The 27,500-nt window shown below is 49.1% G+C and overlaps 5 protein-coding genes across 7 annotated transcripts in view; 2 read left to right on the top strand and 3 right to left on the bottom strand.

Annotated features, from left to right (window-relative positions):
• map1sa (microtubule-associated protein 1Sa) overlaps positions 1-2,389 on the bottom strand; it is a 13,233-nt gene extending 10,844 nt beyond the window's left edge. Inside the window, exon 1 of the mRNA XM_070831804.1 lies at positions 2,197-2,389. Within this exon, the coding sequence (XP_070687905.1) occupies positions 2,197-2,371 (175 nt within the window). The 5' untranslated portion in view covers positions 2,372-2,389. The remainder of the gene's footprint in view (positions 1-2,196) is intronic.
• An 819-nt stretch (positions 2,390-3,208) lies between these two features.
• Positions 3,209-7,137, top strand: trmt13 (tRNA methyltransferase 13 homolog). Its single transcript, XM_070831814.1, has 11 exons — positions 3,209-3,319; positions 3,643-3,689; positions 3,837-3,903; positions 4,076-4,135; positions 5,061-5,130; positions 5,235-5,341; positions 5,419-5,622; positions 6,016-6,088; positions 6,163-6,237; positions 6,328-6,736; positions 6,851-7,137. The coding sequence occupies exons 1-11, from the start codon at positions 3,209-3,211 to the stop codon at positions 7,038-7,040; spliced, it is 1,413 nt and encodes a 470-aa protein (XP_070687915.1). The 3' UTR covers positions 7,041-7,137.
• lrrc39 (leucine rich repeat containing 39) lies at positions 7,037-12,939 on the bottom strand. Of its 3 annotated transcripts, none has more exons than XM_070831812.1 (9): positions 12,920-12,939; positions 10,392-10,603; positions 9,694-9,802; positions 9,436-9,592; positions 9,212-9,348; positions 8,655-8,800; positions 8,427-8,579; positions 8,129-8,298; positions 7,037-7,087 (listed from the first exon to the last, which is right to left on the bottom strand). In XM_070831812.1, the coding sequence occupies exons 2-9, from the start codon at positions 10,526-10,528 to the stop codon at positions 7,059-7,061; spliced, it is 1,038 nt and encodes a 345-aa protein (XP_070687913.1). In that variant the 5' UTR covers positions 10,529-10,603; positions 12,920-12,939; the 3' UTR covers positions 7,037-7,058. The 3 variants fall into 3 exon arrangements, with proteins under 3 accessions (XP_070687913.1, XP_070687912.1, XP_070687914.1); XM_070831811.1 differs by lacking the exon at positions 7,037-7,087 and adding an exon at positions 7,123-7,666; XM_070831813.1 differs by lacking the exon at positions 7,037-7,087 and adding an exon at positions 7,123-7,357.
• Positions 12,940-13,556: 617 nt separating this feature from the next.
• dbt (dihydrolipoamide branched chain transacylase E2) lies at positions 13,557-24,833 on the bottom strand. Its single transcript, XM_070832827.1, has 11 exons — positions 24,780-24,833; positions 22,125-22,257; positions 21,599-21,674; positions 20,742-20,923; positions 20,540-20,667; positions 20,207-20,462; positions 19,412-19,578; positions 19,245-19,322; positions 17,134-17,325; positions 16,963-17,034; positions 13,557-15,606 (listed from the first exon to the last, which is right to left on the bottom strand). The coding sequence occupies exons 1-11, from the start codon at positions 24,822-24,824 to the stop codon at positions 15,439-15,441; spliced, it is 1,497 nt and encodes a 498-aa protein (XP_070688928.1). The 5' UTR covers positions 24,825-24,833; the 3' UTR covers positions 13,557-15,438.
• Positions 24,834-26,364: 1,531 nt separating this feature from the next.
• Positions 26,365-27,500, top strand: part of rtca (RNA 3'-terminal phosphate cyclase) — a 6,169-nt gene continuing 5,033 nt past the window's right edge. Inside the window, exons 1-2 of the mRNA XM_070831809.1 lie at positions 26,365-26,453; positions 26,572-26,672. Coding sequence (XP_070687910.1) covers positions 26,409-26,453; positions 26,572-26,672 — 146 coding nt within the window. The 5' untranslated portion in view covers positions 26,365-26,408. The remainder of the gene's footprint in view (positions 26,454-26,571; positions 26,673-27,500) is intronic.

Below are 27,500 nucleotides of genomic sequence, written 5' to 3'. Positions count from 1 at the left end.
ACAGGCCCATAGTCAGGCTGTAAACAGACTAATCAGGCCTACAGTCAGGCTGTAAACAGGCCCACAGTCAGACTGTAAACAGACTGTAATCAGGCCTACAGTCAGGCTGTAAACAGGCCCATAGTCAGGCTGTAAACAGACTGTAATCAGGCCTACAGTCAGGCTGTAAACAGGCCCACTAAACAGGCCCACAGTCAGGCTGTAAACAGGCCCACAGTCAGACTGTAAACAGGCCCACAGTCAGGCTGACAGGCTGTAAACAGGCCCATAGTCAGGCTGTAAACAGACTGTAATCAGGCCTACAGTCAGGCTGTAAACAGGCCCACAGTCAGACTGTAAACAGACTGTAAACAGGCCCACAGTCAGGCTCTAAACAGACTGTAAACAGGCCCACAGTCAGGCTGTAAACAGGCTGTAAACAGGCCCATAGTCAGGCTGTAAACAGACTAATCAGGCCTACAGTCAGGCTGTAAACAGGCCCACAGTCAGACTGTAAACAGACTGTAAACAGGCCCACAGTCAGGCTGTAAACAAACTGTAATCAGGCCTACAGTCAGGCTGTAAACAGGCCCACAGTCAGACTGTAAACAGACTGTAATCAGGCCTACAGTCAGACTGTAAACAGGCCCACAGTCAGGCTGTAAACAGACTGTAAACAGGCCCACAGTCAGGCTGTAAACAGGCCCACAGTCAGACTGTAAACAGGCCCACAGTCAGACTGTAAACAGACTGTAAACAGGCCCACAGTCAGGCTGTAAACAGACTGTAAACAGGCCCACAGTCAGGCTGTAAACAGGCTGACAGTCAGGCTGTAAACAGGCTGTAAACAGGCCCACAGTCAGGCTGTAAACAGACTGTAAACAGGCCCACAGTCAGACTGTAAACAGACTGTAAACAGGCCCACAGTCAGACTGTAAACAGACTGTAAACAGGCCCACAGTCAGGCTGTAAACAGGCCCACAGTCAGGCTGTAAACAGGCCCACAGTCAGGCTCTAAACAGACTGTAAACAGGCCCACAGTCAGGCTGTAAACAGGCTGTAAACAGGCCCACAGTCAGGCTGTAAACAGACTGTAAACAGGCTGACAGTCAGGCTGTAAACAGGCTGACAGTCAGGCTGTAAACAGGCCCACAGTCAGGCTGTAAACAGGCTGTAAACAGGCTGACAGTCAGGCTGTAAACAGGCTGACAGTCAGGCTGTAAACAGGCTGTAAACAGTTTTCTGGGCGCCTCAGTGGATTTATTGTCTGAATGTGAACACTTTGGTCTGCGGTCGGTCTGAATGACTGGAAACTGTGAAATCAGTGTGAAGTCAGACAAACCAGCTCCTGTTCAACAGCCTGTTTACTGCCCCCCCCCCCACCCCACCAGACTCCCCCGACCCCCCCACTCTGTATCCAAACCTTCTTTTATAACAGCTGGAAAATCAGGTTACTGACGTCACATGATGACGAACTAAAGAGAAATCAGAGGACATTTGGTTCATCCGCAGCCCTCAGAGCTCCGGTCTGTGACCGAGCCTCACTGTTCACGTTCACCGGAAAAACCGTCAAGCTCCACAAAATAAAAAAACATCCGCTGGGATGGGATTTTCAAAACAAAAGCCTCCTCGGAGGGGAACCACGCGCCACGTCTGATGGTGTTTAAATGGACAAACTGTGAGGTAGAAAATGTGAAAGTGATAATTCAGAGAAAGTCCGTCTGCCTTCACAGAACACCGACAGGAACGGTACGGGCGATATAACCGGAGAACAGGAGGAAGCCTCAAAGCCAGGCCCGTTCCCACCGGGAGGCCCCTCCGGTCACAGTCTGGGGGTGGACCGGCTAAAGTTTTAAATAAATGACCCAAACCGAAGTAAAGGAGACTCAATAAACACTTAAAACAGAGTTAATTCGGAGTTAGGTCGGAGTTTGAGGGTCGGTCCGGTGGGCTGAGAAAGAGGAAGCCTGTTAGCTTAGTTAGCTTAGTTAGCTGCTCTCAGCTCCGGACGGTTTTACCGGTGTGAACGTTACCGGCAGGAGGAAACTATCTGCTGAACCCTCCGGGTAGAAAGAGGGAGACAGGGGGGAGACAGGGGGGAGACAGGGGGGCGTCCTGTCGGAGCCGCTCTGCTCTCCACCGGCAGCGCTTCTTCGCGAGTTTTATTGTGAAGGGCCCCACGGCTCCCCGGTGCCGGTTAACTTCACCAGAACTCACCTGCCTCGATCTGCTGCAGCAGCCGCTCCAGCAGGCCGGCGGGCCGCAGCGCGCCAACCACCACCAGCACCGAGTAGTCCGCCGCCGCAGGCCGCGACAGGCCGCCTGGGGGAGAAGGACCAGGACCGGGACCGGGACCACCGCCCCGCTCTACCGCCGCTACCGCCGCCATCATGGTCTGGACTGTCCACGGATGACGACACACACACACACACACACACACACACACACACACACACACACACACACACACACACACACACACACACACACACACACACACACACACACACACACACACACACACACACACAGATAGTCCTCAGAGGCGGAAAACGAGGCGGCCAATCAGAGAGCAGCGGAGAGGGAGGAGGGCCAATCAGAGGAGAGGGTGCGTTAAGGTGCTGCTGAGGAGAAATCAGCTCCAACACGGTGTGGAAGAGGCTCCATAAATAGATATTTCAATTATTTAAAGGTTAAGTCAACGTAGTAAAGTAAAAATTACACTTCAAATTAATAATTACAAGCTAAAGCAAAACTGCCATGTAAGGTGTCATTTAAAAACGTTAAAAACGTCAAGAATTAATTTCCATCATTGTTAGTGTTTAATTTTTGTAAGCATTTCTATTTCAAAGGACCATTAACTGTTGAAAAGATCTAATGAAGGTTTGATTGTTACTCAAAACACTGAATGATTTTCTTATCCAATATATAACTACATTTGTACACGTGACACCTCATGAATACGTAGATAGAAAACACTTGAAGATTACACACATGGACTGCTGGAAATATTATTACACCTATAAAAAGAAGAACCACGGAGTGTATTTACTAACACAAAATATCGCAAATTGGTGAAATAAGACTGAAATGAATAAATCATCAGTCCAAACTAATCATTAATAATCTAATAATGATCAACCTGGCCTGTGGACACTTAAACTGTGTCGGTCGTGTTTCCTATAATCATGAACGCAGCTCGGGGTCAGCTGTTTCCGGGTCTTCCAACATGGCGGCGCCCACGTCCGACAGGTGCGGCTTCTTCGTGGAGAAAAAGAAGCGCTTCTGTAAGATGAGCCCCGCGAGGGGGGGGCGGTTCTGTGGAGAGCACGCGACCATGGTGAGTTCACGGACAGAGACAATGAAGAGTTGAACTACAACAAATACTACAAGTACCATTACTAGTAGTACCTTTCCTCTTCCTCCTCCTCCCCCTCCTCTTCTTCTTCCTTCTCTTCCTCCTCCTCCCCCTCCTCTTCTTCTTCCTTCTCTTCCTCCTCCCCCTCCTCTTCTTCTTCCTTCTCTTCCTCCTCTTCCTCCTCCCCCCTCTTCTTCTTTTTCCTTCTCTTCCTCTTCCTCCTCCTCTTCTTCCTTCTCCTCTTCCTCTTCCTCCTCTTCCCTACAGGTGACCATCTATTAACAGCTTCCTGTTTCCTGTTTCAGGAGGGGGGGGGCAGCAGGAGGGTGGTGTGTCCTCTGGACCCCAAACAGTGAGTCATCAATCACATGACTGATCTGATGAAGATGAATTTGTGGAGCAGCTTTCAGTCTAATGTGTGTGTTGTTTCTGTGTGTGTGTGTGTGTGTGTGTGTGTGTTGTTTCTGTGTGTGTGTGTGTGTGTGTGTGTGTGTTTCAGCACTGTGTATGAGGACAAACTGGACAAACATCTGAAGAAATGTAACTCCAGAGAGAAACCCAAACCTGTGAGCCCCCCCCACTTTATTATTAGAGAGAGAGTGTGTGTGTGTGTGTGTGTGTGTGTGTGTGTGTGTGTGTGTGTGTGTGTGTGTGTGTGTGTGTGTGCGTGCGTGCGTGCGTGCGTGTGTGTGTGTGCGCTCAGTGTTCAATGAAGCTTTTTGTGTGTTTGACCTGAAGGTTTTTTATGTGGAGAACAGAAACTCTGGATCAGCTGACAATGACGACACGCTCCAACAGGTAACACCTGTGACATCTGACACCTGTCACACCTGTGACATCTGACACCTGTGACACCTGTGACATCTGACATCTGACACCTGTGACATCTGACACCTGTGACACCTGTAACACCTGTGACACCTGTAACACCTGTGACACCTGTGACATCTGACACCTGTCACACCTGTAACACCTGTAACACCTGTGACATCTGACACCTGTGACATCTGGGACATCTGTCACACCTGTAACACCTGTGCTGTGACACCTGTCACACCTGTAACACCCGTCACATCTGTCACACCTGTCACCTGTAACACCTGTGACATCTGTCACGCCTGTAACACCTGTGCTGTAACACCTGTGACACCTGCAACACCTGTGACATCTGACACCTGTGACATCTGTGAAATCTGTCACACCTGTCACACCTGTGCTGTGACACCTGTCACACCTGTCACACCTGTGACACCTGTCATACTCGTCACACCTGTAACACCCGTCACACCTGTAACACCTGTGCTGTAACACCTGTGACACCTGTAACACCTGTGACATCTGACACCTGTAACTCCTATAACACCTGTAACATCCGACACCTGTGACATCTGTGAAATCTGTCACACCTGTGCTGTGACACCTGTCACACCTGTCACACCTGTGACACCTGTCATACTCGTCACACCTGTAACACCCGTCACACCTGTAACACCTGTGCTGTGACACCTGTGCTGTAACACCTGTGACACCTGTAACACCTGTGACATCTGACACCTGTAACTCCTATAACACCTGTAACATCTGACACCTGTGACATCTGTCACACCTGGCACACCTGTGCTGTGACACCTGTCACACTCGTCACACCTGTAACACCCGTCACACCTGTCACACCTGTGCTGTGAATGATGGTAATCAGACCAAAGGTCTGTTTGTCTCTCAGCTGAGTCTCTGTGAGCGAAGCCGGGCTGAGTTGGAGTCACTGGTGGACAAACTGAAGGCAGCAGTCACAGGTCAGTTCCTCCTCCTCTTCCTCTTCCTCCTCCTCCTCTTCCTCTTCCTCCTCCTCCTCCTCCTCCTCCTCTTCCCCATGATGAAGGTGTAGTTGTTGCTGCAGGGCTGCAGTTTGATGTGGAGAACAGGTTTCTGTCTCATCCTGTCGTCCAGGAGGAACTCAACAACCCAAAGAACGGAGACTCCGCCCACAAGCACCTGAAGCAGCAGGTACAGAGAAACACCTGATCACACCTGATTTTTTAAATACGCAGGTTGTTCCTGTCTCACCTGCCAGGTGTGTCCAGTCCTCTATCTTAGGTCACCTGAAGGCACTGGGGCTGCTGGGAAGGGGGCGGTGCTTCGTGGAGTTTGGAGCAGGTCGAGGGAAACTGTCCCACTGGATCCACGAAGCCCTGAAGACCCCCGAAGCCCTGAAGATCCCTGACGACCTGAAGACCCCCGACGACCTGCAGCTGCTGCTGGTGGAGCGCTGCAGCACCCGCTTCAAGGCAGGAGAACTGTTTTACTAGACTGAAAAACACCCCCAGATCAGCAAGCTCCAAACCCCAGACTGATCAGGACCCATCAGGTCTGCGATCGCCTTTCATTTTTGGCTCTTTAAAATCATCAGGGGGGCGGAGTCAGCAGGTACATCTCCCAGCCAGCAGAGGGCGTCAGATCCCAAAAGCAGCTTTTAGACTTTTTATCGATTCCATTTGATGAATCCAAAAAGTGATTCTGGTAACCGTTTTGGTTCTGTTATGTTTCTGATCTGGTTCTGATCTGGTTCTGATCTGGTTCTGATCTGGCTCTGATCTGGTTCTAATCTGGCTCTGATCTGATTCTGTTATGGTTGTAATCTGGTTCTGATCTGGTTCTGTTCTGGCTCTGATCTGGTCCAGGTGGACGGGAAACATCAGGATGCTGGTGTTGAGTTTGAGAGGCTGCAGGTCGACATTCAGCATCTGGATTTAAGTAAGAGACGAACATGTGGACTCTGCTGTACGGGTCTGAATGAAGGTCTGAATCTTCTCACTGGGTGTTTTCAGGTAAAGTCCCTCTGCTCCGACACAAGAGGCTCCCATTGGTCGCAGTTGGAAAACACCTGTGTGGAGCGGCGACAGGTGAGAGCAGTCCTCCACTCTGATTGGCTGTGAGCAGGTCAGCCTGAGGTGGTGGTTGTGGACTCAGCTGGTCTCTGTTTCTGACTCCAGATCTGGCTCTGCGCTGCTTGTTGGAAACACCAGAGGAGATTCAACCGCCACCGAAACGCCCCAAAGCCTCAGAACTGGCTGACGATCCAGAACCAGCTCATTCGGCAGCATCGCCATACCCGGATCCTGGTTCCGATCCTGGTTCTGGTCCTGGTCTGGGTCCGGTCCTGGGCCTGGCGGTGGCACTGTGCTGCCACCATCGCTGTGAGTGGCGTCATTATGTCGGTCAGCAGTTCTTCCGGCAGCGAGGACTCGGAGCTGCAGAGTTCTCTGCTTTCTGTCGGATGTCCAGCTGGGCCACATGTGGACTCAGACCGACCAATCAGGACGCTCCACCTCAGGATGCGACCAATCAGAAAGGAGATGATGAAGAGCATGAACCAGCAGAGGAGACAGACACTGTGACCAGGTAAACGTGACCTCCGACGTGTCAGGACGGAACGTCTGTATATTTATTTCTCCACGTGTTCCTCACATGTTCCTCACTTGAACCTCACGTGTTCCCCCTGTGTGTTCTCTGTAGTTTCCTGTGCGCTGAGGACCGCGAGCGGCTCGGTCATCTCTGTAAGCGTCTGATCGACGGCGGCCGTCTGGACTTCCTGCAGACCAGAGGCTTCGCCGGCAGGCTGGTGGCGTACGTGGACCCTGAGGTCACTCTAGAGAATGTGTTACTGACCGCCGTCCCGTCACACGTGACCTCATCTTCGCCCTGAAGGTCGATCTGCAGCGACTCAGAAGAACCACGTCACAGAAGGAGTTCCTACAAAAGAGTCTTTATTTATACAGAAGCAGCGTTTTTACATTAAACAGTTTGTGTTCAGTCTGTTGATTTGTTTCTTCACTCAGACACACGTGTGCATTCACACATACGTGAGGTCAAACATCTGGAGAACATGAGCTAAAGGAACATTACCGTCCGTCTGCTGCGTGACCTTATCAGAAACGTAAACATAAACGAGTCTTGAAAACGTGACGTGAATCTTTGTCTCCGCTCAGACGTGGTTTTATTGTGACGCGTCGCCGTCCGACTCTGAAACGCCGAGAACAGAAACACGAGTTCAGAAACACGTCAGACATCCAGCGACAGAATGTTCTCAGTGAGACCAGCAGAATTACTGTTAATATCATACATGTTACGCGTTATTAGACACCTGCTCGTATCTACATGCTAAGAACGTGTTCCAACCTGCGGCTCTGGACCCACCGAGGGTCACCAGGTGAATCTGTGAGGTTACGAGACGATAAACTGGACACGAAAGAAGAAGAAATAATTCCCAGGAGTCTTTTCATTCCTGATGATGCTTAGTCGACACACAGTCAGATGGAGAATCTGTTAAACCTGGTCCAGCACAGGACAGCGAATATGGTCAAAGACGTGATGATGTCACAGTGATGTCAGACTACAACCTGCAGGCTGTTTGTAGAGACGCCACAATGAATCTCACACACAATGTTTGTCAGTTTAAAGATGATTTTAGAGTCAGTAAAGTCTCAGTTTGTGGTGAAGACGGTAAAGAACCATTTAGTTTGGTGTCAAACCGCCCGTGAGCTTCATCCTCTGGTCTCCTGCTAGCTAGCGAGCTAACTACGCTACGTCCCCGTGCTTATGTACCGTCATCTGACCTGCTGTGTTTCATCAGAGACTCCTGGTGCTGTGATCTGTTAAACTGTCAACCTGTTAAATGGGTTTAAACTGTTATTTAACTGTTAGCGTGTTAAACTGTTAGCGTGTTAAACTGTTAGCATGTTAAACCCGCTGACTGGCCGTGAGGACACGTGTTGACAGCGTGTTGATACTAACGGGGGACTCGGTGCATGTTGACGACAGCGTACGCTCTCTTTCTGGACTCCTGGATATAAATCTGCATGAACTCCCGTCCAAACATCTCTCTGTCGTCTTCGTCCTCGGGGTTCGTCCTGCTGGGCAGCGTCACGTCCAGAGTCAGAGGGTTGTCCCTGAAGTTCACAAACCTGTCCGACAGGAACAGAGACTGAGGTCTACATGACACTGATGGAACACAACAAATAATTATTCTAATTATTTTATTTTGTTTGAGAACTGAGGACTGACAGACTGACCTGAGGACCGACAGACTGACCTGAGGTTGGACATGTCCTCCATCAAGGGGGGGACGTCTGTCAGCCGGTTGCTGCTGAGGACCAGGGTGTCCAGCGCCGTCATCCTGCTGATGCTGTCGGGGAGTTTCTCCAGCTGGTTCCTCTGCAGCCACAGAGTGCGCAGCGTCTCCATCCTGAGGACACACGAGTCTCAGTGTTCATTGGCCGGGGACAGAAAGGGGCGGGGCTCCAGTGACTCCCTCACCCACCTGTGGATGTCTTCAGGTAGGTGGCACAGCCGGTTTCCTGCCATGTCAAGCCACTCGAGCGCCGGCAGTCCGACCACGCAGTCCGGCATGCAGGTGAAGTCGTTCATGGAGAGATCCAGGTGCTGCAGCTTCTTCAGGTTCCTCAGCTGGGGACAGAGGACAGACCTCAGACCTGGTTTAAGTTTAAGTTCAAAAGTTGTCTGCTGGTTTGGTTTTGTGTTCAACCAGGTCCATCCTGTCTGTAGATGATGCAGAAACACTAGTCCACACATTAGTCACTTCCAGGTTGGATTATTTCTGTTCCTTATTATCAGGCTGCCCCAATAAGTCCTTAAAGACTCTCCAGCTGGTCCAGAACGCTGCTGCTCCTGTTCTGACCAGAACTAAGAGAAGAGACCATCTTTCTCCTGTACTGGCTTCTCTTCACTGGCTTCCAGTAAAATCTAGAATAGAGTTTAAAATCCTGGTATACATTGATATCTAAAGCTGATTTAGTTTGGGGAATCTGGTTTTGGTTATTCACACCTAGTGTGAACACTATCAGAGGTGGTTGGTACCTGGTCTGGTAGCTGGTCCAGGTCACGGTTCATGGCCAGCTCCAGTCTCTCCAGGCTGTCACAGCTGCTCAGCTCTTCAGGAACAAACCGGATCCTGTTGTAGCTCAGCAGGAGCTCCCTGAGCCGGGTGAGCTTCCCTGAGACCAGAACCAGGACAGAAGAGGACTCAACACATCGATCTAGAGAACACAAAACGGGGGGTGGGGGGGTGGGGGGGGACTAACCAATCTGTTTGGGGATCTCGGTGACCCCGTTGCGGGACAGGTCGAGTACCAAGAGGTTTTGGAAGCTGGAGATGAAGTGAGGGATCTTCTGCAGTCCGGTCCGATGAATCTGCCACTCCTGGATCTGACTGAGCTGGACCAGACAGCCTGGCAGCGACTGGAGGAACGGGGTCAGAAAAATCAGAGTGAGACTCACCTGACAGTAGATACCAGACCTGGTGAGTCCACCTGAGCAGTCCTCAACCTGGGGGGTGTTACCTTCCAGTCCTCCTGCTCGATCCGCAGGATCAGCCGCCCGTCTTCGGTCTGAAGCTTCTGTTTCAGCCGAGCCAGAGCTGCCCGGTCCTCCCAAACACAGAGACTCAGTCTGGACCAGGAACACGGACCACAGCGACCATTAGAGACCAGGGCCAGGACTGAGTCTGGACCTGGACCGAGTCTGGACCAGGACTCAGTTTGGACCTGGACCTGTTTCCCTAAAGAGCAGCTCAGAACAAACTCTTTCATTCAGAGACCAAAGATTCAGGAATTCAACAGGAAGGATTCAAGAATCCCCACAGAGCAGCTCAGAGATTAGATTAGGACCCAGTGGAGGAAGAACTCCCCTTTAACGGGGGGAAGAACTCCCCTTTAACGGAAGAACTCCCCTTTAACAGGAAGAACTCCCCTTTAACGGAAGAACTCCCCTTTAACGGGGAGAAACCTCGAACAGAACCAGACGGGGGGGCTTTCTGCTGGGATCCGTGTTGGGTGGGGGGGCAGGGAGAGAAAAAACAGCGACTACAGTGCTGACAATAGGAATGTGACTAATACTGATCAACATGGTAACAGTGAAAAACATGACGAACGACAGGACTAACTGTGGTTAGTGGCGGTTAGCGGCAGTTAGCGGCGGTTAGCAGCGGTTAGCGGCAGTTAGCAGTGACCAATAGAATCAGCAGTAGGTGCAGTCTGACCTGCCTGTGGCCCCGCCCCTCGCCGTCCTCCTCTTCTCCTCTTCTTCCTGGTCCCGCTGGATCCTGCTGATCCTGGTCTCCCACAGAGCCTTGATGGAGCTCACCGAACCACCGCACACCGTAACGCCCGCCATCATGACCCCTTCCTGTCAGCCCTGTGATGTCGCAGCACCCCAGCGGTCAGCTAGGACGACCTCTGACCTCTGACCATCCTGTAGGATCAGGCCCCGATCAATAACAGATAGGAAAACAGAAGTTATCAATTCATTCATTCATGTGGTGATTCAGTCAGAGCAGCTCAGAACGAAGAGGAGGCAGTGAACAGAGACAACGATTCACAGGACACAGTACACACAGTACACAGTACACACAGTACACACAGTACACAGTACACAGAGTACAGAGTACACAGCACACAGAGTACACACAGTACACAGAGTACACACAGTACACAGAGTACAGAATACACAGCACACAGAGTACACACAGTACACACAGTACACAGCACACACAGTACACACAGTACACAGCACACAGCACACAGAGTACACACAGTACACAGAGTACAGAGTACACACAGTACACAGAGTACAGAGTACACAGTACACACAGTACACAGGGTACACAGTACACAGCACACAGAGTACACACAGTACACAGAGTACACAGTACACACAGTACACAGGGTACACAGTACAGAGTACACAGTACACACAGTAAACAGTACACAGAGTACACAGTATAGAGTACACTGTGCACACAGTACACACAGTACAGAGTACACAGTACACACAGTACAGAGTACACACAGTACACAGTACAGAGTTCACAGAGTACTGTGAAGAAGTTAAAATGCTTTCAAACATATCGAATGTGGTTCCACAGTGAAAGTAAGGAGCAGAATAAAGATGGAGGTCAGGTTCATCAGCTCTTCATCAGGTCTTCATCAGCTCTTCATCAGTTCTTCATCAGCTCTTCATCAGTTCTTCATCAGTTCTTCATCAGGTCTTCAGCAGGTCATCATCAGGTCTTCATCAATTCTTCATCAGCTCTTCATCAGGTCATCATCAGGTCTTCATCAGTTCTTCATCAGGTCATCATCAGTTCTTCATCAGGTCTTCAGCAGCTCTTCATCAGTTCTTCATCAGGTCTTCATCAGGTCTTCATCAGTTCTTCATCAGGTCATCATCAGGTCTTCATCAGTTCTTCATCAGGTCTTCATCAGGTCTTCATCAGTTCTTCATCAGGTCATCATCAGTTCTTCATCAGGTCTTCATCAGTTCTTCATCAGCTCTTCATCAGTTCTTCATCAGCTCTTCATCAGGTCTTCATCAGTTCTTCAGCAGGTCTTCAGCAGGTCATCATCAGCTCTTCATCAGTTCTTCATCAGCTCTTCATCAGTTCTTCAGCAGATCTTCATCAGTTCTTCAGCAGGTCACTGGTTCCAAACATGTTGGAGAACTGACCTCAGATCTTCTGTCTCTTCCTGTGATTAGATTAGATTCAACTTTATTGTCATTACACCTTTACAGTACAAGGCAATGAAATGCAGTTTGGCATCTAACCAGAAGTGCAATTTGTAGAAAAAGTGCAGAATATATATAAGGTACACAGACTGATGGTGGGGGGGGGGGGGGGGCACCATCACTTCCAGGACTCCTTGTTCTCCTCCAGCTGAAGATGGTTCCTGATCACACTGGCTGTGTGTTTGGGCTCGTTGTCCTGCTGCAGAATCAATCTGGGGCCAATCAGACGTGTCCCTGATGGTATTGATGATGGATCAGTATCAGCCTGGATTTCTCAGCGCTGAGGAACCGTTAACTCTCATCAAATCCAACTCCACCTGCAGAGAGCAGCCCCCACTGCTCCACTGCTCCACTGCTCCACTGCTGCCTGCAGACACCCTGCAGCCCCGCGGAGAACAAACTGCGTCTACGGTCCTCAGCGTTTCCTTGTGCTTCTTCAGGAGAGCCTGAACAGCACATACTGAAGCCCCAGTCTGCTCTGAAGTCTTTACCTGGGGGAGACCTCGCTGATGCAGAACCACGTTTTATACTTCTGAAAGCTTTCTTACTCCTGCCTCCAACCTTTACACAGTACGCACATAGTACACACACTGTAGTACTGCTGTTGCACTACTGTAGTACTGTTGGTAGTGTTGGTAGTACTGGTGGTACTGTTGGTAGTACTGTTGGTAGTACTGTTGGTAGTACTGGTAGTAGTACTGTTGGTAGTACTGGTGGTACTGTTGGTAGTACTGTTGGTAGTACTGTTGGTAGTACTGGTAGTAGTACTGTTGGTAGTACTGTTGGTAGTACTGTTGGTAGTACTGGTAGTAGTACTGGTAGTAGCACTGTTGGTAGTACTGTTGGTAGTACTGGTAGTAGTACTGTTGGTAGTACTGTTGGTAGTACTGTTGGTAGTACTGGTAGTAGTACTGGTAGTAGCACTGTTGGTAGTACTGTTGGTAGTACTGGTAGTAGTACTGTTGGTAGTACTGGTAGTAGTACTGGTACTGCAGTTCTCACCTCATGTCCTCCTGCGTCTCTGCATCTGAAATCTGACCTCAGATCTGCTGGATAATTTTAGCCTGCAGGTCACATGACCCACTGACACGTATTGTCACATGACCCGCTGACACGTACTGTCACATGACCCGCTGACACGTACTGTCACATGACCCGCTGACACGTACTGTCACATGACCCACAGAGTAAAAGTACTGTAGTCCAGTGGTGGAAGTCCTGATAGAGAATAATCTGATATTGATTCTACTGATTGAGATAAATGACAGTTATGAGTTGGTGCTACATGAAGAAAGACTGATTGATTGATCCTTCATCACTTTAGTGGCTTTAATCCTGTTGGTAATAATCAGTGCTCATCATTGATTATTGATCAGATACAGTTACTGCAGTAAAAGTACGTTTCCATGAGGTTTGCTGCAGCAGGAAGGTACCTTGAACACAGCAGTGTTACAGTAACTGTACCCAGTTACCTTACAGGTAACATTTGCAATCACTTCCTGTATCTGTGACATCACATTATTGATCTGTGGCACATCTCCTCGTGGACGCCGTCTGCGATGTGGGGCGCACTGAGCACGCTCAGACGGTGTCACCTTCACCTGGGGAGTGTCATGTGACCTGAGCCGACAGACACCTGGAGGTTTGATCACTTCAACTTTATTCAGCTTTTCACCAGAATCAACCCCCCAATACAAAAACAGTCTGGAGCTACTCACACACACAGAAAACAGTGATGTCACCGTGATGTCACGGCGATGTAACATACAACCAACACCATGTGCCCTTTGCCCAGCAGCCACCTGGACCCAGAGGAAGCCCAGGAGAGGGAGCTGAAAGCTCCGGCTGCCTCAGCGAGCAGGAAAGAAACTACAGTTTAATAAACCTCTCATGGGAGAAAAGCAGCTGATGCCCGTCGGGCCGCTTCAGTTTGTAAGTACGTCACACAGGTGGTTACAGGTGAGGGAGGAAGTGAGGGGTCAGTCAGAGGACCCTTTAGTGCCACAACGAACCAGAACTCAAGTGTTTTAGTTTCTATCATGAAGGTGGAGGCCTGGGGGGGCGTCTGAGTCGTAAATAACATCCCTGGTCGCATCACTTCCTGTCACCTGACAGAGTCCACGCAGCCTGCTGGCCTGACCTCAGCTGGAGGACAAATAGAAACTGATGATGATTAATGATTATTGATTAATAGGGAACTTCATCATCCAGCCCTTCATCAGAGGTCATGTGACCTCAGTCTTCACTTCCTGTTGCTGGTAAACACCTGGTCTCTGAGCTGCTGGGTGACCAAAGTCATATGTCCTGCAGGTTTTAGTCACCGTGGAAACGCTCTACCATTAAAGGATCATTCTGGTGTTTTCAGTGTTTCAGCCTTCAGACCGCAGTCTTCTTGGAACTGATCTCAGACCAGATCCATCAGCAGATTCTGAATCCACTCGCACTTGTGTTGCCAAACTTTTAGGTGGAAAAACTTGGATTTGGACCCACTACCTGAGGGCCCCCAGGACCCTCAAGGCCCCCCGGTTTCCTGCATGTCAGCTGGTTTTGGTAAACTGATGAATTTCTTCACTTTTGTCAGTGAATTTAAACCAAAAACGTACGACATGAGCTGGTTTTAGGGGAGACAGTTGGTATCAGCCTGATTTAATTCACAGAACCTGGATTCAGTGAGAGCCTGGATTCAGTCTGAGCCTGGATTCAGTCTGAGCCTGGATTCGGTCTGAGCCTGGATTCAGTGAGAGCCTGGATTCAGTGAGAGCCTGGATTCAGTCAGAGCCTGGATTCAGTGAGAGCCTGGATTCGGTCTGAGCCTGGATTCAGTGAGAGCCTGGATTCAGTCTGAGCCTGGATTCAGTGAGAGCCTGGATTCAGTCAGAGCCTGGATTCAGTGAGAGCCTGGATTCAGTGAGAGCCTGGATTCGGTCTGAGCCTGGATTCAGTGGCGTGTGTAAACTGGAGCTACAGTCAGACGGTTGAGCTGTATTTTCCGTCCCTGCTGGTCTGTTTCATCCTTCGGTTTTCAGACTGAGGCAGAAAGTCCATTTAGCAGCAGAGTCTCAATGTGCCTGAACCTGCTGACCAGGGTCATGTGATCTGATGTGGACCTCTGAAGGATGCAGCGTTTCTGATCAGACGGAACTCTGACCCGTCTGAGAATCAATAATCAAGTGACATCAATAATCATTTCTAATCATCACAAACATCAGTTTGATTCTGATTTAAGTCTGAACCAAACTCCCCCGAACCTCCACCCAGAGTGTGTGTGTGTGTGTGTGTGTGTGTGTGTGTATGTGTGTGTGTGTGAGAGAGAGATTGGTAGTCATGGAAACAACATGATTGACAGGCTGACCCCTCCCCCTCCCGGCGCCTCGCTCAAAGGCAACAGGAAACGGTAGCGAGCGAACAGGAAGGCCTCGAACAGAAAGGAGTGAAGGCGGCGGGAGGGGAAGTGAGGGTCTGTTAGTGTGGAGTCTGCGCCCCTCCGGGGCTGATGGGAAACATTCCTCCCCTTCCTCTGTCTATTTCAGGTCCAGCACCATGCTGGCCGGGTTCTCCAGGTACTCCCTCCACAGGTTGGAGAAGCGACACATGGTGGCGCCGTCGATGATGCGGTGATCCGCCGACCAGCTGACATTCATGATGTGAGCCCGGACCACCTGGCCGCCGGCGTCGAACCGAGGAAGGACCTGGCAAGTAGAACACAGACGGCAGGGATTTAAAAACTGTGTTTTTAGCTTTGTCTCTGGTTCACGCTGCATCTGAGGTTCATCTGTCGAGTATTTTCTCCATTAATGGCTCAGTCGATAACGTCCTGAAGGCTGAGGTCATCGTGTCTCAGTTTGTCCAACAAATCATCCACAACCCCAAAATATTCAACACAAAAGACCCAGACAGTCACGTTTCTAGAATTCTTGCCTGAAATAGGACTTAGTGGTTTTATATCGATCGATTAATCGACTCATTCTCACTCGTTTAAGTGGTATACCACAAGGCTCTGCATCAGGACCTCTGCAGTCTGTTAAATGGTGCATGATGTTCCCACTTGGCCTCCCCACATTAAAGAGACTATTAATCTATATCAGGGCTGTCAAACTCATTTTCACCGAGGGCCACATCAGCATAATGGTATCCCTCAAAGGGCCAGATGTAACTGTAAGACAGTATAAATGTAACTAAATGTAATGTAAAATAAATGCAACTACTCCTTAATGTTAAATAACTCTGAATTTTTTACTTATTTGCATAGATGTAAAAAAAAATATGTTTGCTTGTTGCTCTGTTATCATAACATAAATCCTTTTAATTTGTCAGGTTATCAAACCCACAGTACTCCATGTTTTTGCTCGTGACTTTCCTGAACACATTCTGCTGTGATCGCAGTTTGCTTTTTAATTCTTGCATAATTTGTTGTTTTTCTTGAAGGCTCACTTAGGCACACTTCGCTCCGTGTTTGGTGTCAAAATGCCGACGTAGATTGGACTCTTTGACAACCGCCACCGCCTCATACACACAAAAGACATGCCGGTTTTTCTCCTTGAAGCACAAACATGTATTCACCTTCCCGTCTTTCTTGAAACAGATCTTCCATCTGCATCATTTTTTCTCTTCCTGGACATTTTGGGATCATTGTTTGTATTTCTAAATTCCACTTGTTCGGAAAGTCGCATTGATGTGGATTGGATACGCTGCACTCTAGTGGCAGGATGCCGTCACTTCGCGGGTAACATAATCGGCATGCATTATGGGAAATGTAGTTTATGGTAAATGCACCCTTTTTATTTATTTATTTTAAGACAATCAGACCTTTTAAGCTCTCGCGGGCCATGACGTGGCAGGCCACATTTGGCCCGCAGGCCTTGAGTTTGACACATATGATCTATATGCACCTACATGAAGCTATCCAGCCTCAGGCCAGTCAGACTGGGTGGCTGATCAAACCTTGGCTCATTGGAGACGAGTCTTCAGGTTGAATTCAGGTTGTGGCTTTTTAACAAGTGGACAATCCTGGTATTCCAGGTGCCTGGAGAAGTTTGGAAACTAACCTGGATTTTTCCCAGAGCTCCGATGGCGACCTCAGAAGGAAGAATGACCGGCTTAGCGTACGTCCCTCCAATCTGAGTAACATCACAAACAGCAAACAGGTTAAAGTCGGCCGGGAACAGTTCTGTTCTGTTGTTGTGGCCTGATCCTTCTTGTGTCGTCGTTGGACTCACTGATCCGATGTTGGACAGGGTGATGGTTCCCCCTGTGAGGTCGGCGGTGCCCAGCTGACCTGCAGCTCCGAGCGCCTGCAGACGGTTTAACTCCTGAGCGATCTCAAAGACACTGAGCAGCTGGACGTTCTTCACGTTGGGAACCAGCAAACCCTGACTGGTGTCCATCGCCAGTCCGATGTTGTGAGACGCCTGCAGGACAGAAAATCATCTGTCTGTGAGACACGACGGCCTCCAGCAGCCGGTCAGTTACATGACCTCATTACACTGACTGCAGTATATATTCATATATTATTATACAGTGGGGCAAAAAAGTATTTAGTCAGCCACCAATTGTGCAAGTTCTCCCACTTAAGATGAGAGAGGCCTGTAACTTTCATCATAGGTACACTTCAACTATGAGAGACAGAATGAGAAAAAAAAATCCAGAAAATCACATTGTCTGATTTTTAAAGAATTTATTTTCAAATTATGGTGGAAAATAAGTATTTGGTCAATAACAAAAGTTCATCTCAATACTTTGTTATATACCCTTTGTTGGCAATGACAGAGGTCAAACGTTTTCTGTAAGTCTTCACAAGGTTTTCACACGATGTTGCTGGTATTTTGTCCCATTCCTCCATGCAGATCTCCTCCAGAGCAGTGATGTTTTGCAACACGGACTTTCAACTCCCTCCAAAGATTTCCTATGGGGTTGAGATCTGGAGACTGGCTAGGCCACTCCAGGACCTTGAATTGCTTCTTACGAAGCCACTCCTTCGTTGCCCGGGCGGTGTGTTTGGGATCATTGTCATGCTGAAAGACCCAGCCATGTTTCATCTTCAATGCCCTTGCTGATGGAAGGAGGTTTTCACTCAAAATCTCTTTACACGGATCAGTCGTCCTGGTCCCTTTGCAGAAAAACAGCCCCAAAGCATGATGTTTCCACCCCCATGCTTCACAGTAGGTATGGTGTTCTTTGGATGCAACTCAGCATTCTTTCTCCTCCAAACACGACAAGTTGAGTTTTTACCAAAAAGTTCTATTTTGGTTTCATCTGACCATCTGACATTCTCCCAATCCTCTTCTGGATCATCCAAATGCTCTCTAGCAAACTTCAGACGGGCCTGGACATGTACTGGCTTAAGCAGGGGGACACGTCTGGCACCACAGGATTTGAGTCCCTGGCGGCGTAGTGTGTTACTGATGGTAGCCTTTGTTACTTTGGTCCCAGCTCTCTGCAGGTCATTCACTAGGTCCCCCCGTGTGGTTCTGGGATTTTTGCTCACCGTTCTTGTGATCATTTTGACCTCACGGGGTGAGATCTTGCGTGGAGCCCCAGATCGAGGGAGATTATCAGTGGTCTTGTATGTCTTCCATTTTCTAATAATTGCTCCCACAGTTGATTTCTTCACACCAAGCTGCTTACCTATTGCAGATTCAGTCTTCCCAGCCTGGTGCAGGTCTACAATTTTGTTTCTGGTGTCCTTTGACAGCTCTTTGGTCTTGGCCATAGTGGAGTTTGGAGTGTGACTGTTTGAGGTTGTGGACAGGTGTCTTTTATACTGATAACGAGTTCAAACAAGTGCCATTAATACAGGTAACGAGTGGAGGACAGAGGAGCCTCTTAAAGAAGAAGTTACAGGTCTGTGAGAGCCAGAAATCTTGCTTGTTTGTAGGTGACCAAATACTTATTTTACTGAGGAATTTACCAATTAATTCATTAAAAATCCTACAATGTGATTTCTTGGATTCTTTCCCCCCATTCTGTCTCTCGTAGTTGAAGTGTACCTATGATGAAAATTACAGGCCTCTCTCATCTTTTTAAGTGGGAGAACTTGCACAATTGGTGGCTGACTAAATACTTATTTGCCCCACTGTATATACTGTGATATAATCTTCTCATCAGTTTGGTCATTCAAAATTCTGGCAAGAGCTAAAATCCATTAATCACCAAAAACGATTGCTTCAGGTGTTTGTACAAGTCGCCGCAGAGAGGCAAATAAGAATCCTCTAATAAATATGCACCGAGATGTTTTACTGCACACATTTCTTCGTTTTAAAACAACTAACTGGAGTGAAGAAGACTGAAGCCTGCGATGAAGAGGAGCAGCTGAGTCTCGTCTCCTCACCTTGTATGTGATGTTCTGGCAGCCTTCGTCCACCGAGGCGTTCAGGATTGGAAAGTGGAGGAGTCCGAGGGAGGCGGCCTGCACCGACAGGAGCACATCATCAACAACACGAAACATGTAACGATCAGATTCAGCGTGAAGGAGTGAATCATCATCTGCAGTCGGACCTTGATGAAGAATGGCATGTAGCTCAGTTTGACCCCTCGACCTTCTGTGGTGGACTTGAGCTCAGCTCTCAGAGCCATCAGGCGGCTCAGGTCAACTTCGTCACAGTAACCGAAGTGAGGGATCTTCAGGGCCGCCGTCATCGTCTTCACCATCGCTTTATGGAAACCTGCAGACCAGGACAGACCGGCAGAATCTCAGCAGGACACAGACTGGACCTCCACTACATCTGCTGCTCCTAACTGGGGTTCAAATATGACCGTCCCCCAACCCTGAGTCCTACCTGACCATATCCTCGAGTCTGTCTGCTCTTTGTGTTACTGGATGGATCTGAACCAACACTTTAAGACACCAAAGTTACTCAGTAACACAAACCACCTGATGGAGGCAGCAGCTCTAAAATCCCTGTTTTAGTGAATGTAGTCTGGTGTGTGTGCTGTTTGTGGTTAAACCAAAAGGATCTTCCAGGTCTCTCTCTGTAGGGATCCTTTCCATGATGCTGTCACACACTTAGAATAACACTCTGAGCCTGTCAGTGGATCAAACAAGCTCTTTTAGTGGACCTACTGTGATCAGGTGCAGTTGTCCCAAAGGATCACGTTGCAGCCATTGCAGCCCGTTTGGTGGCTGCTGGCTGAGGTGATCTACTGGACCAGTTCCAACACTTTTACTACCTACCAGTCACTCACACACCAGGATGTGGACAGAGAGGATCATGGGTAGAAACAGGGGAGTGACCCTTTAAATTTACTGAACATCACCATCATGTTTTCATGCTCCTGATACAACTAACGGACCTTTGAGCGGTTCGGTGACGTCCTTCCCGGTGAAGACAGGTTTGGGTGTGGTAGGTGGGGCTTTGATGGCTGCCGGAGTGCTCGCTGGCCCGGCGACAGCAGCACCGACAGGGGCCGGGGCCAGAGGGGGGGTCTGGATCTCCTGGAACAGGGTCGGAGGTAAGATGGCTCCCGTCTGCTTCGCCAGGTAGTTCAGGATGTCCTCCTTCAGGATACGACCATCTTTACCCGTCCCCACCACCTCGCTGAGTTTTATCTGAGGTCAGACCAGGAGCAGGTTACATGGGGGAGAAATGGGGGACAGACGGGGGAGACACAGGGGGACAGACTCACGTTGTTCTCCATGGCCAGGCGTCTGACGGCGGGCGTGGCCTGTGTCTTGTGACCTTTGATCTCCTGGTGGGTGTGCTCCTCTCGGGCCATGGCGGGCGTCTCCACCACGTCCTCCTCCTGGATCACCTCTGGAAGACAACAGTCACGTTTTACGGTCAGACAGCAGCCCGCGACAGAACCAGGCGCTGCTGTGGCGTCTCACCTGAGCCGGACTCTGTCTCGATGTCGACCAGCGGCTTTCCCACCAAGGCGGTGGCGTCCACGTCGTAGTAGAGTTTTTTGATGACTCCGTCGTAGCGGCTGGTGATGGTGACTGACGCCTTGTCGCTCTGGACCTCACAGATACTGTCGAACTGAGACACCTTATCGCCCTCCTTCACGTACCTGGAAACACATTTATTCATGGGGGGAAACAACAGCCTGAGGACTGGGAAGACTGGGAGGGTAGGTCTCAGTGGTCTCTGAAGGTGTCAGTGGTCTCTGGGGGTCTCTGTAGGTCTCAGTGGTCTCTGGGGGTGTCAGTGGTCTCTGTGGGTCTCTGTAGGTGTCAGTTGTCTCTGTAGGTGTCAGTGGTCTCTGTGGGTCTCTGTGGGTCTCTGTGGTCTCTGAAGGTGTCAGTTGTCTCTGTGGGTCTCTGTAGGTGTCAGTGGTCTCTTCTCTGTAGGTCTCAGTGGGTCTCTGAAGGTCTGTGAAAGGTCTCAGTGGGTCTCAGGGAGTCTCTGAAGGTCTCTGTAAGTCTCAGTAGGTCTCTGAGGGTCTCAGTGGGTCTCTGTAGGTCTCTGAGGGTCTCAGTGGGTCTCTGTAGGTCTCTGAGGGTCTCAGTGGGTCTCTGTGAGTCTCTGAAGGTCTCAGTGGGTCTCTGAAGGTCTCAGTGGGTCTCTGAGGGTCTCAGTGGGTCTCAGGGAGTCTCAGAAGGTCTCTGTAAGTCTCAGTAGGTCTCTGAGGGTCTCAGTGGGTCTCTGTAGGTCTCAGTGGGTCTCTGAGGGTCTCAGTGGGTCTCTGTAGGTCTCTGAAGGTCTCAGTGGGTCTCTGTAGGTCTCTGAAGGTCTCTGTACGTACCACTCCTTCACCGTCACCTCCATTATTCCCTCTCCGATATCCGACAGTTTGAACTGAACGAGAGGTCCTCGACTGACTGCAGGAGAAAACACAACAACATCTTCATCATCATCATCTCCACCATCATCATCTTCATCCTGGTCTAGGGGACTGGGGAGTCTGACTGCACTCATCTGAGACTCATCTGGCTTTAAACCGCTTCTATTGGCCCCTCTTCATGCTGAACTGTGTAAACCGGCTAATCTGGATTCTCTAGTTCCTCACAAACTGAACCAGGAAGAACCTGACTGCTAGCTGTGTTTCCTGGTCTGAGGTCATCTGTCACACCTGGCTGCTTCCTGGAGTCCTGGAACTGGACCGACCAGATCTGAACCGCACCGGCTCTCACAGAGGCTCACCGATTACAAACTGCAGGTTCACTCCTCAAAGCTACAGCCTCCAAAACTACAACACCAGGAACAAGTTCTGGTCTGGACTAGGGGGCCCTGCTGGTCTGGACTGGGGGGCCCTGCTGGTCTGGACTTACCAGTGGAGGTGTGCAGCGTCCTGCTGCTGAACGTCTGGAGGTTTCTGTCACATCTGAAGACAAGTGGCTGCAGCGTCCTTTCACACCTGAAGCTCTGCAGCCGGAAACATCGGCGCCGGTACTGCTGACTCAGCTGAAAGAGACCACAGGTACACCTGTACTGGTGCAGACGTCACCTGCACCCGTACCTGTGCAGACGTCACCTGCACCCGTACCGGTGACATCAGGTGATAGAATCAGACCAGTAAAGTGAATCCTGGTTCTGACTTTATCAGAATTGTTTTCTGTTATGTTGATGTGGTCACTGGTGCAGTGCATTGTGGGATATGTATGTTGACATGGTGTCTCACAGTGAGCTAACTGCAGTGTCTGATTCACACTGACGACTTTATGAACGGAGCGCCGCCAAAGATCAACGGGAGCGACAGAAACCATTAAACATCAGCAGCCAGTAACACACACACACAGAGACACACACAGAGACACAGAGACACACACACACACACACACACACACACACACACACACACACAGAGACACACACAGAGACACACACAGAGACACACACACACACACACAGACACACACACAGACACACACACACACAGTAACACACACAGTAACACACACACAGACACACACAGTAACACACACACACACACAGACACACACACAGACACACACAGTAACACACACACACAGACAGTAACACACACACACAGAGACACACACACACACACACACACACACACACACACACACACACACACTAACAGTAACACACAGTAACACATAGTAACACACACACTAACACACACTAACAGTAACACACTCTCACACAGTAACACACACACACACAGTAACACATAGTAACACACACACTAACACACACTAACAGTAACACACTCTCACACACACACACACACACACACACACACACTAACAGTAACACACTCTCACACACACACACACACACACACACACACTAACAGTAACACACACACACACACACACACACTAACAGTAACACACACACACACAGTAACACATAGTAACACACACACTAACACACACTAACAGTAACACACTCTCACACACACACACACACACACACACACACTAACAGTAACACACACACACACACACACACACTAACAGTAACACACTCTCACACACACACACACTAACAGTAACACACTCTCACACACACACACACTAACAGTAACACACTCTCACACACACACACACTAACAGTAACACACACACACACACACACACACTAACAGTAACACACTCTCACACACACACACACTAACAGTAACACACTCTCACACACACACAGTAACACACACACACAGTAACACATCCTGACCCAGACCCTGATCTTGATCTTGATCCAGACCCTGATCTTGATCTTGATCCAGACCCTGATCTTGATCCAGACCCTGATCTTGATCTTGACCCAGACCCAGACCCAGACCCTGATCCAGACCCAGACCCTGATCTTGATCTTGATCCAGACCCTGATCTTGATCTTGACCCAGACCCTGATCTTGATCCAGACCCTGATCTTGATCTTGACCCAGACCCAGACCCAGACCCTGATCTTGACCCAGACCCAGACCCAGACCCTGATCTTGACCCAGACCCTGATGATTTTGTGACCTTGAACCTTTCCACTAAGCTTCTGGACTCATTTTAAAAACACAGCTGATGAATGTGGTCCGTCGCTGCTGCAGCAGATGTTAACTATAAAAACACCTCAGCGCTTCATGTTCACGTTGTTTTACTCTCCAGCAGAGTGAAGCGGTGCAGGTCAGCCGGCCGGAAGCCTCCCGGGTTCCTCTGGATGGAAACTGGAGCCACGTGATGAGTAGCTTCTACAGTGGAACGACGACGTCAACCAGACTCCGTTCAAAATATTGGTCACATTATGGTGTCTGCCTTACCTCGATACTTCAAGTACAACTTGCTGATAATACGTTTGTGCTTTCACTAAGGCTGAATTCAGCTTTTTCACAGCAGGTCTGCTGAGTCCTGGGGAGTCCTGGGGGGTCCCGGGGGGTCCCGGGGGACTCGGTGTTCTGATTGACAGCTCACTGAGACACCTGATGGCACTGAGCCGTCGGTAACAGCCTTCGTTTCACCTGCTGTACTTTCACTTTGAGGTGTTTTTACTTTTACTGAAGTAAACTAACGGAGTTCTGATGGACTCTGAGAGGAAACCTGGACCCAGAATTCCTGATCCAGAATCTCTAAACACCAGAAAACCTCACAGTAAATCACAGCAGGGATGTCAGAGAACTGGACCCTCAGTGAGACTCAGTTAACTAAAGCTATCTGAGGCTATCTGAAGCTAACCAAAGCTAACTAATGCTAACTGAATCTGCACGTCAACTCATTGATTAGCATGTTAGCATGCTAGCAGTCGTCTGACCGGCCGCTGCTCTGTTTGCTTTTCATGTTAGCATTCTCATCAGTAGTAGCAGGTTACAGCGGCTAACAGGCTAAGCTAACGAGCAGGTTGTGTGACGGAGTTATGACGTCACTCGGTGCTGCTGCACGTTAGCTGCGAACGAACAAACAAACAAACAAACAAACAAACAAACACTCCGCCGACAGAGCGCGGAGACGCTGCAGCGTTACGGTTCTCACCAGCCGTCTGAACACAGTGAAGGAGCCTCTGGTCACCGCCGCCATCTTTGCTCTGATGCCACTACCGTGCCAACGTCACAGCTGCACGCCCCTCTCGGCAGCCAATCAGCGTTCAGCGTCTTGTTCTCTTAACGTGCAGCGGACAGGACGTCACGCTGCCACCCGGCGGCCAGCGGCGGAACTACAGCTTCATTTGATTCACCTATTTGACTTCATTCAAATTAAATTAAATTAAATTAAATTGAAAAGAAATAAAGTCGAGTTTGATCATATTCATGAACCAAACATTTTATTAATTAAAATATATGAGTATATATACATATATATATACACACATACACTCCTCACTAAAAGTTAGGGATATTCGGCTTCCAGGTGAAATTTCAGGATGAACCTAAAATGCATTCTAACCTTTCCAGGTGAACTTAATGTGACCTTCTCTAAACCTTTGAATGCACATGTCCAACTGTTCAGTGTCTCAGTACTTTCTGCACCAGCTGCTGTTCTCTAACAAGAAGCTTAACAGCAACATTCACAACAGGTTTGATCCATGAATCCACCAATACATTTCCTGCTTCAGTTAGAATTGGTATTTAAACAGTCCTCCTCATCCTGCTGATCACATTCTGACATCATGAGACCAAGACGACACCTAACAGTTGATCAGCAGCACCTCAACACTGGAGGCTTCAAACAGGAAGTCCTCAGACGGAGGTGTTCACTGAGCTTAGAGGGTCACAGAGTGTCATCAGGAGGTTGGAACAGTGATACAGAGACTGGAAGAGTCACAGAAAGGAGAGGAGTGGACGTCCTTTGGCCACGTCCCAATTTATTGAGACACTGAAATGTTTTGTTGTGGTATACCTACCACTGTTGGTAGATTTTCTTTCAATAAATTGTTTAAGATGAATAAAATTACCAGTGCATGCTTCTACTTAAATGTCCTACTTTCATGATATAATATCACTGTAGCATTCACTTTTTACATTTTCCATATATTTCACCTGAAAGTCGAATATCCCTAACTTTTTGTGAGTAGTGTACATATATAACTAGACAAATACACACACACATATGTGTGTGTGTATTTGTCTAGGTTCCATCGAAATGCAGCAGATCTATGTTTCCTCCAGTGAACTGATCCTGATCCTGATCCTTGTCATAGCCCTGTGAGCCTGGACCTCCTGGCTGGGTCCTGGACCTCCTGCCTGGGGCCTGGACCTCCTGGCTGGGTGCTGGACCTCCTGCCTGCATCCTGGACCTCCTGCCTGGGTCCTGGAGCAGTGAGACGTTCATCATTGAGTCTGTTGTGGTTTTCGTCCTCTGAACTGATCCATTAAACTCCTCTGAGCAGGTCTGAGTCTATGATCTAAATAATAATGTAAAATAAACAACAGTTTTAAACACCTTTAATTGCCTCTAGCTCTTAAACATTCTGGTGTTTTTAAGACTTGGGCCAAAACGCTCGCTTTGCTTTATTTTGAAAATCACAGGAAGTGGCTGTAGTTGTTCCGAGTAACTTGCCACAGTAAAGTTCAGTGAAGAAGAAGAAGAAGAAGAAGAAGAAGAAGAGTCCCAAACACCAGGACAAAAGAGCTTCAGTGACCAGAGTCTAGCAGAGCAGAGAAGATGGAGCCCGCGGCGGTGGAGCTGGACGGCAGCGTGATGGAGGGAGTGAGTACTCACTGTTGTTCCGCGCTGCTAGCATGCTAACAGAAGGCTAACGGCGGTTAGCAGCCGGTGCTCAGCTCACCGATGTCTGTTCTGTTTCCCCGGTGTCGGGTCTCTGCAGGGCGGACAGATCCTCAGAGTGTCCGCGGCGCTCAGCTGCATCACCGGCTCCTCCATCAAAATCACCAAAGTCCGCGCCGGCAGGAGCACACCGGGGCTCAGGTGGGTCGGCGGCTCCCCGGCGGCTAGCAGCTAGCGTTAGCCTATTCATTGAAGTTGAGTGGCCGGCTAACTTATGGAGCAGATATCAACAATAGAAACTAAACAGTAGAGAGATTAAAGTCGCTTTTATTGAATTTTCTAGCAGATGAAAGTGGATGCGGTTCCTCTGGAAGCTGCTGCCGGGACACTTTAGCCAGAGGCTGTAGCTCAGGGGGCTCGGGGGGCTCGGGGGGCAGGAGAAAACCACCAGACTCCATTCAAAATGTTCGCGTGTCTGACTGATCGGCAGCACCACAAATATGACCGACTCGATTCGGTGAAACGGGACAAGATGCCTTGAAATTGGGCCTCATTCGGCCTCATCAGGCTGCTTCTCTGCTGCGCTCTTTCTTCTAGAAGAAGAATGAAGAAGTTCTGATCAGTCTCATTGATCCAACCAAAGCTGCTGTGATTTCAGCACCAGTCTGTCTCTGCTGGAGCAAAACGCGCCACATGTGGAATTCACTGGTTTTTCCTTCCAAAACCTAATCTGAGGGATCCTTTCTGATCACAACACCGAGGAGATCCCAGTGAACTGTGACACAGACAATAATCAAAGGGTTAACATTTTAAATGGAGTTTGGTGACAATGTTCTGATGTACTACAGCGGCCTGAAGAGTGTGTGTGTGTGTGTGTGTGTGTGTGTGTGTGTGTGTGTGTGTGTGTGTGTGTGTGTGTGTGTGTGTGTGTGTGTGTGTGTGTGTGTGTGTGTGTGTGTGTGTGTGTGTGTGTGTGTGTGTGTGTGTGTGTGTGTGTGTGTGTGTGTGTGTGTGTGTGTGTGTGTGTGT

Source organism: Pempheris klunzingeri, chromosome 6, assembly GCF_042242105.1.
Source record: "Pempheris klunzingeri isolate RE-2024b chromosome 6, fPemKlu1.hap1, whole genome shotgun sequence".
NCBI lineage: Eukaryota > Metazoa > Chordata > Actinopteri > Acropomatiformes > Pempheridae > Pempheris > Pempheris klunzingeri.
The sequence above is the reverse complement of the archived record's forward strand: the minus strand, read 5'-3'. Positions and strand labels throughout refer to the sequence as shown.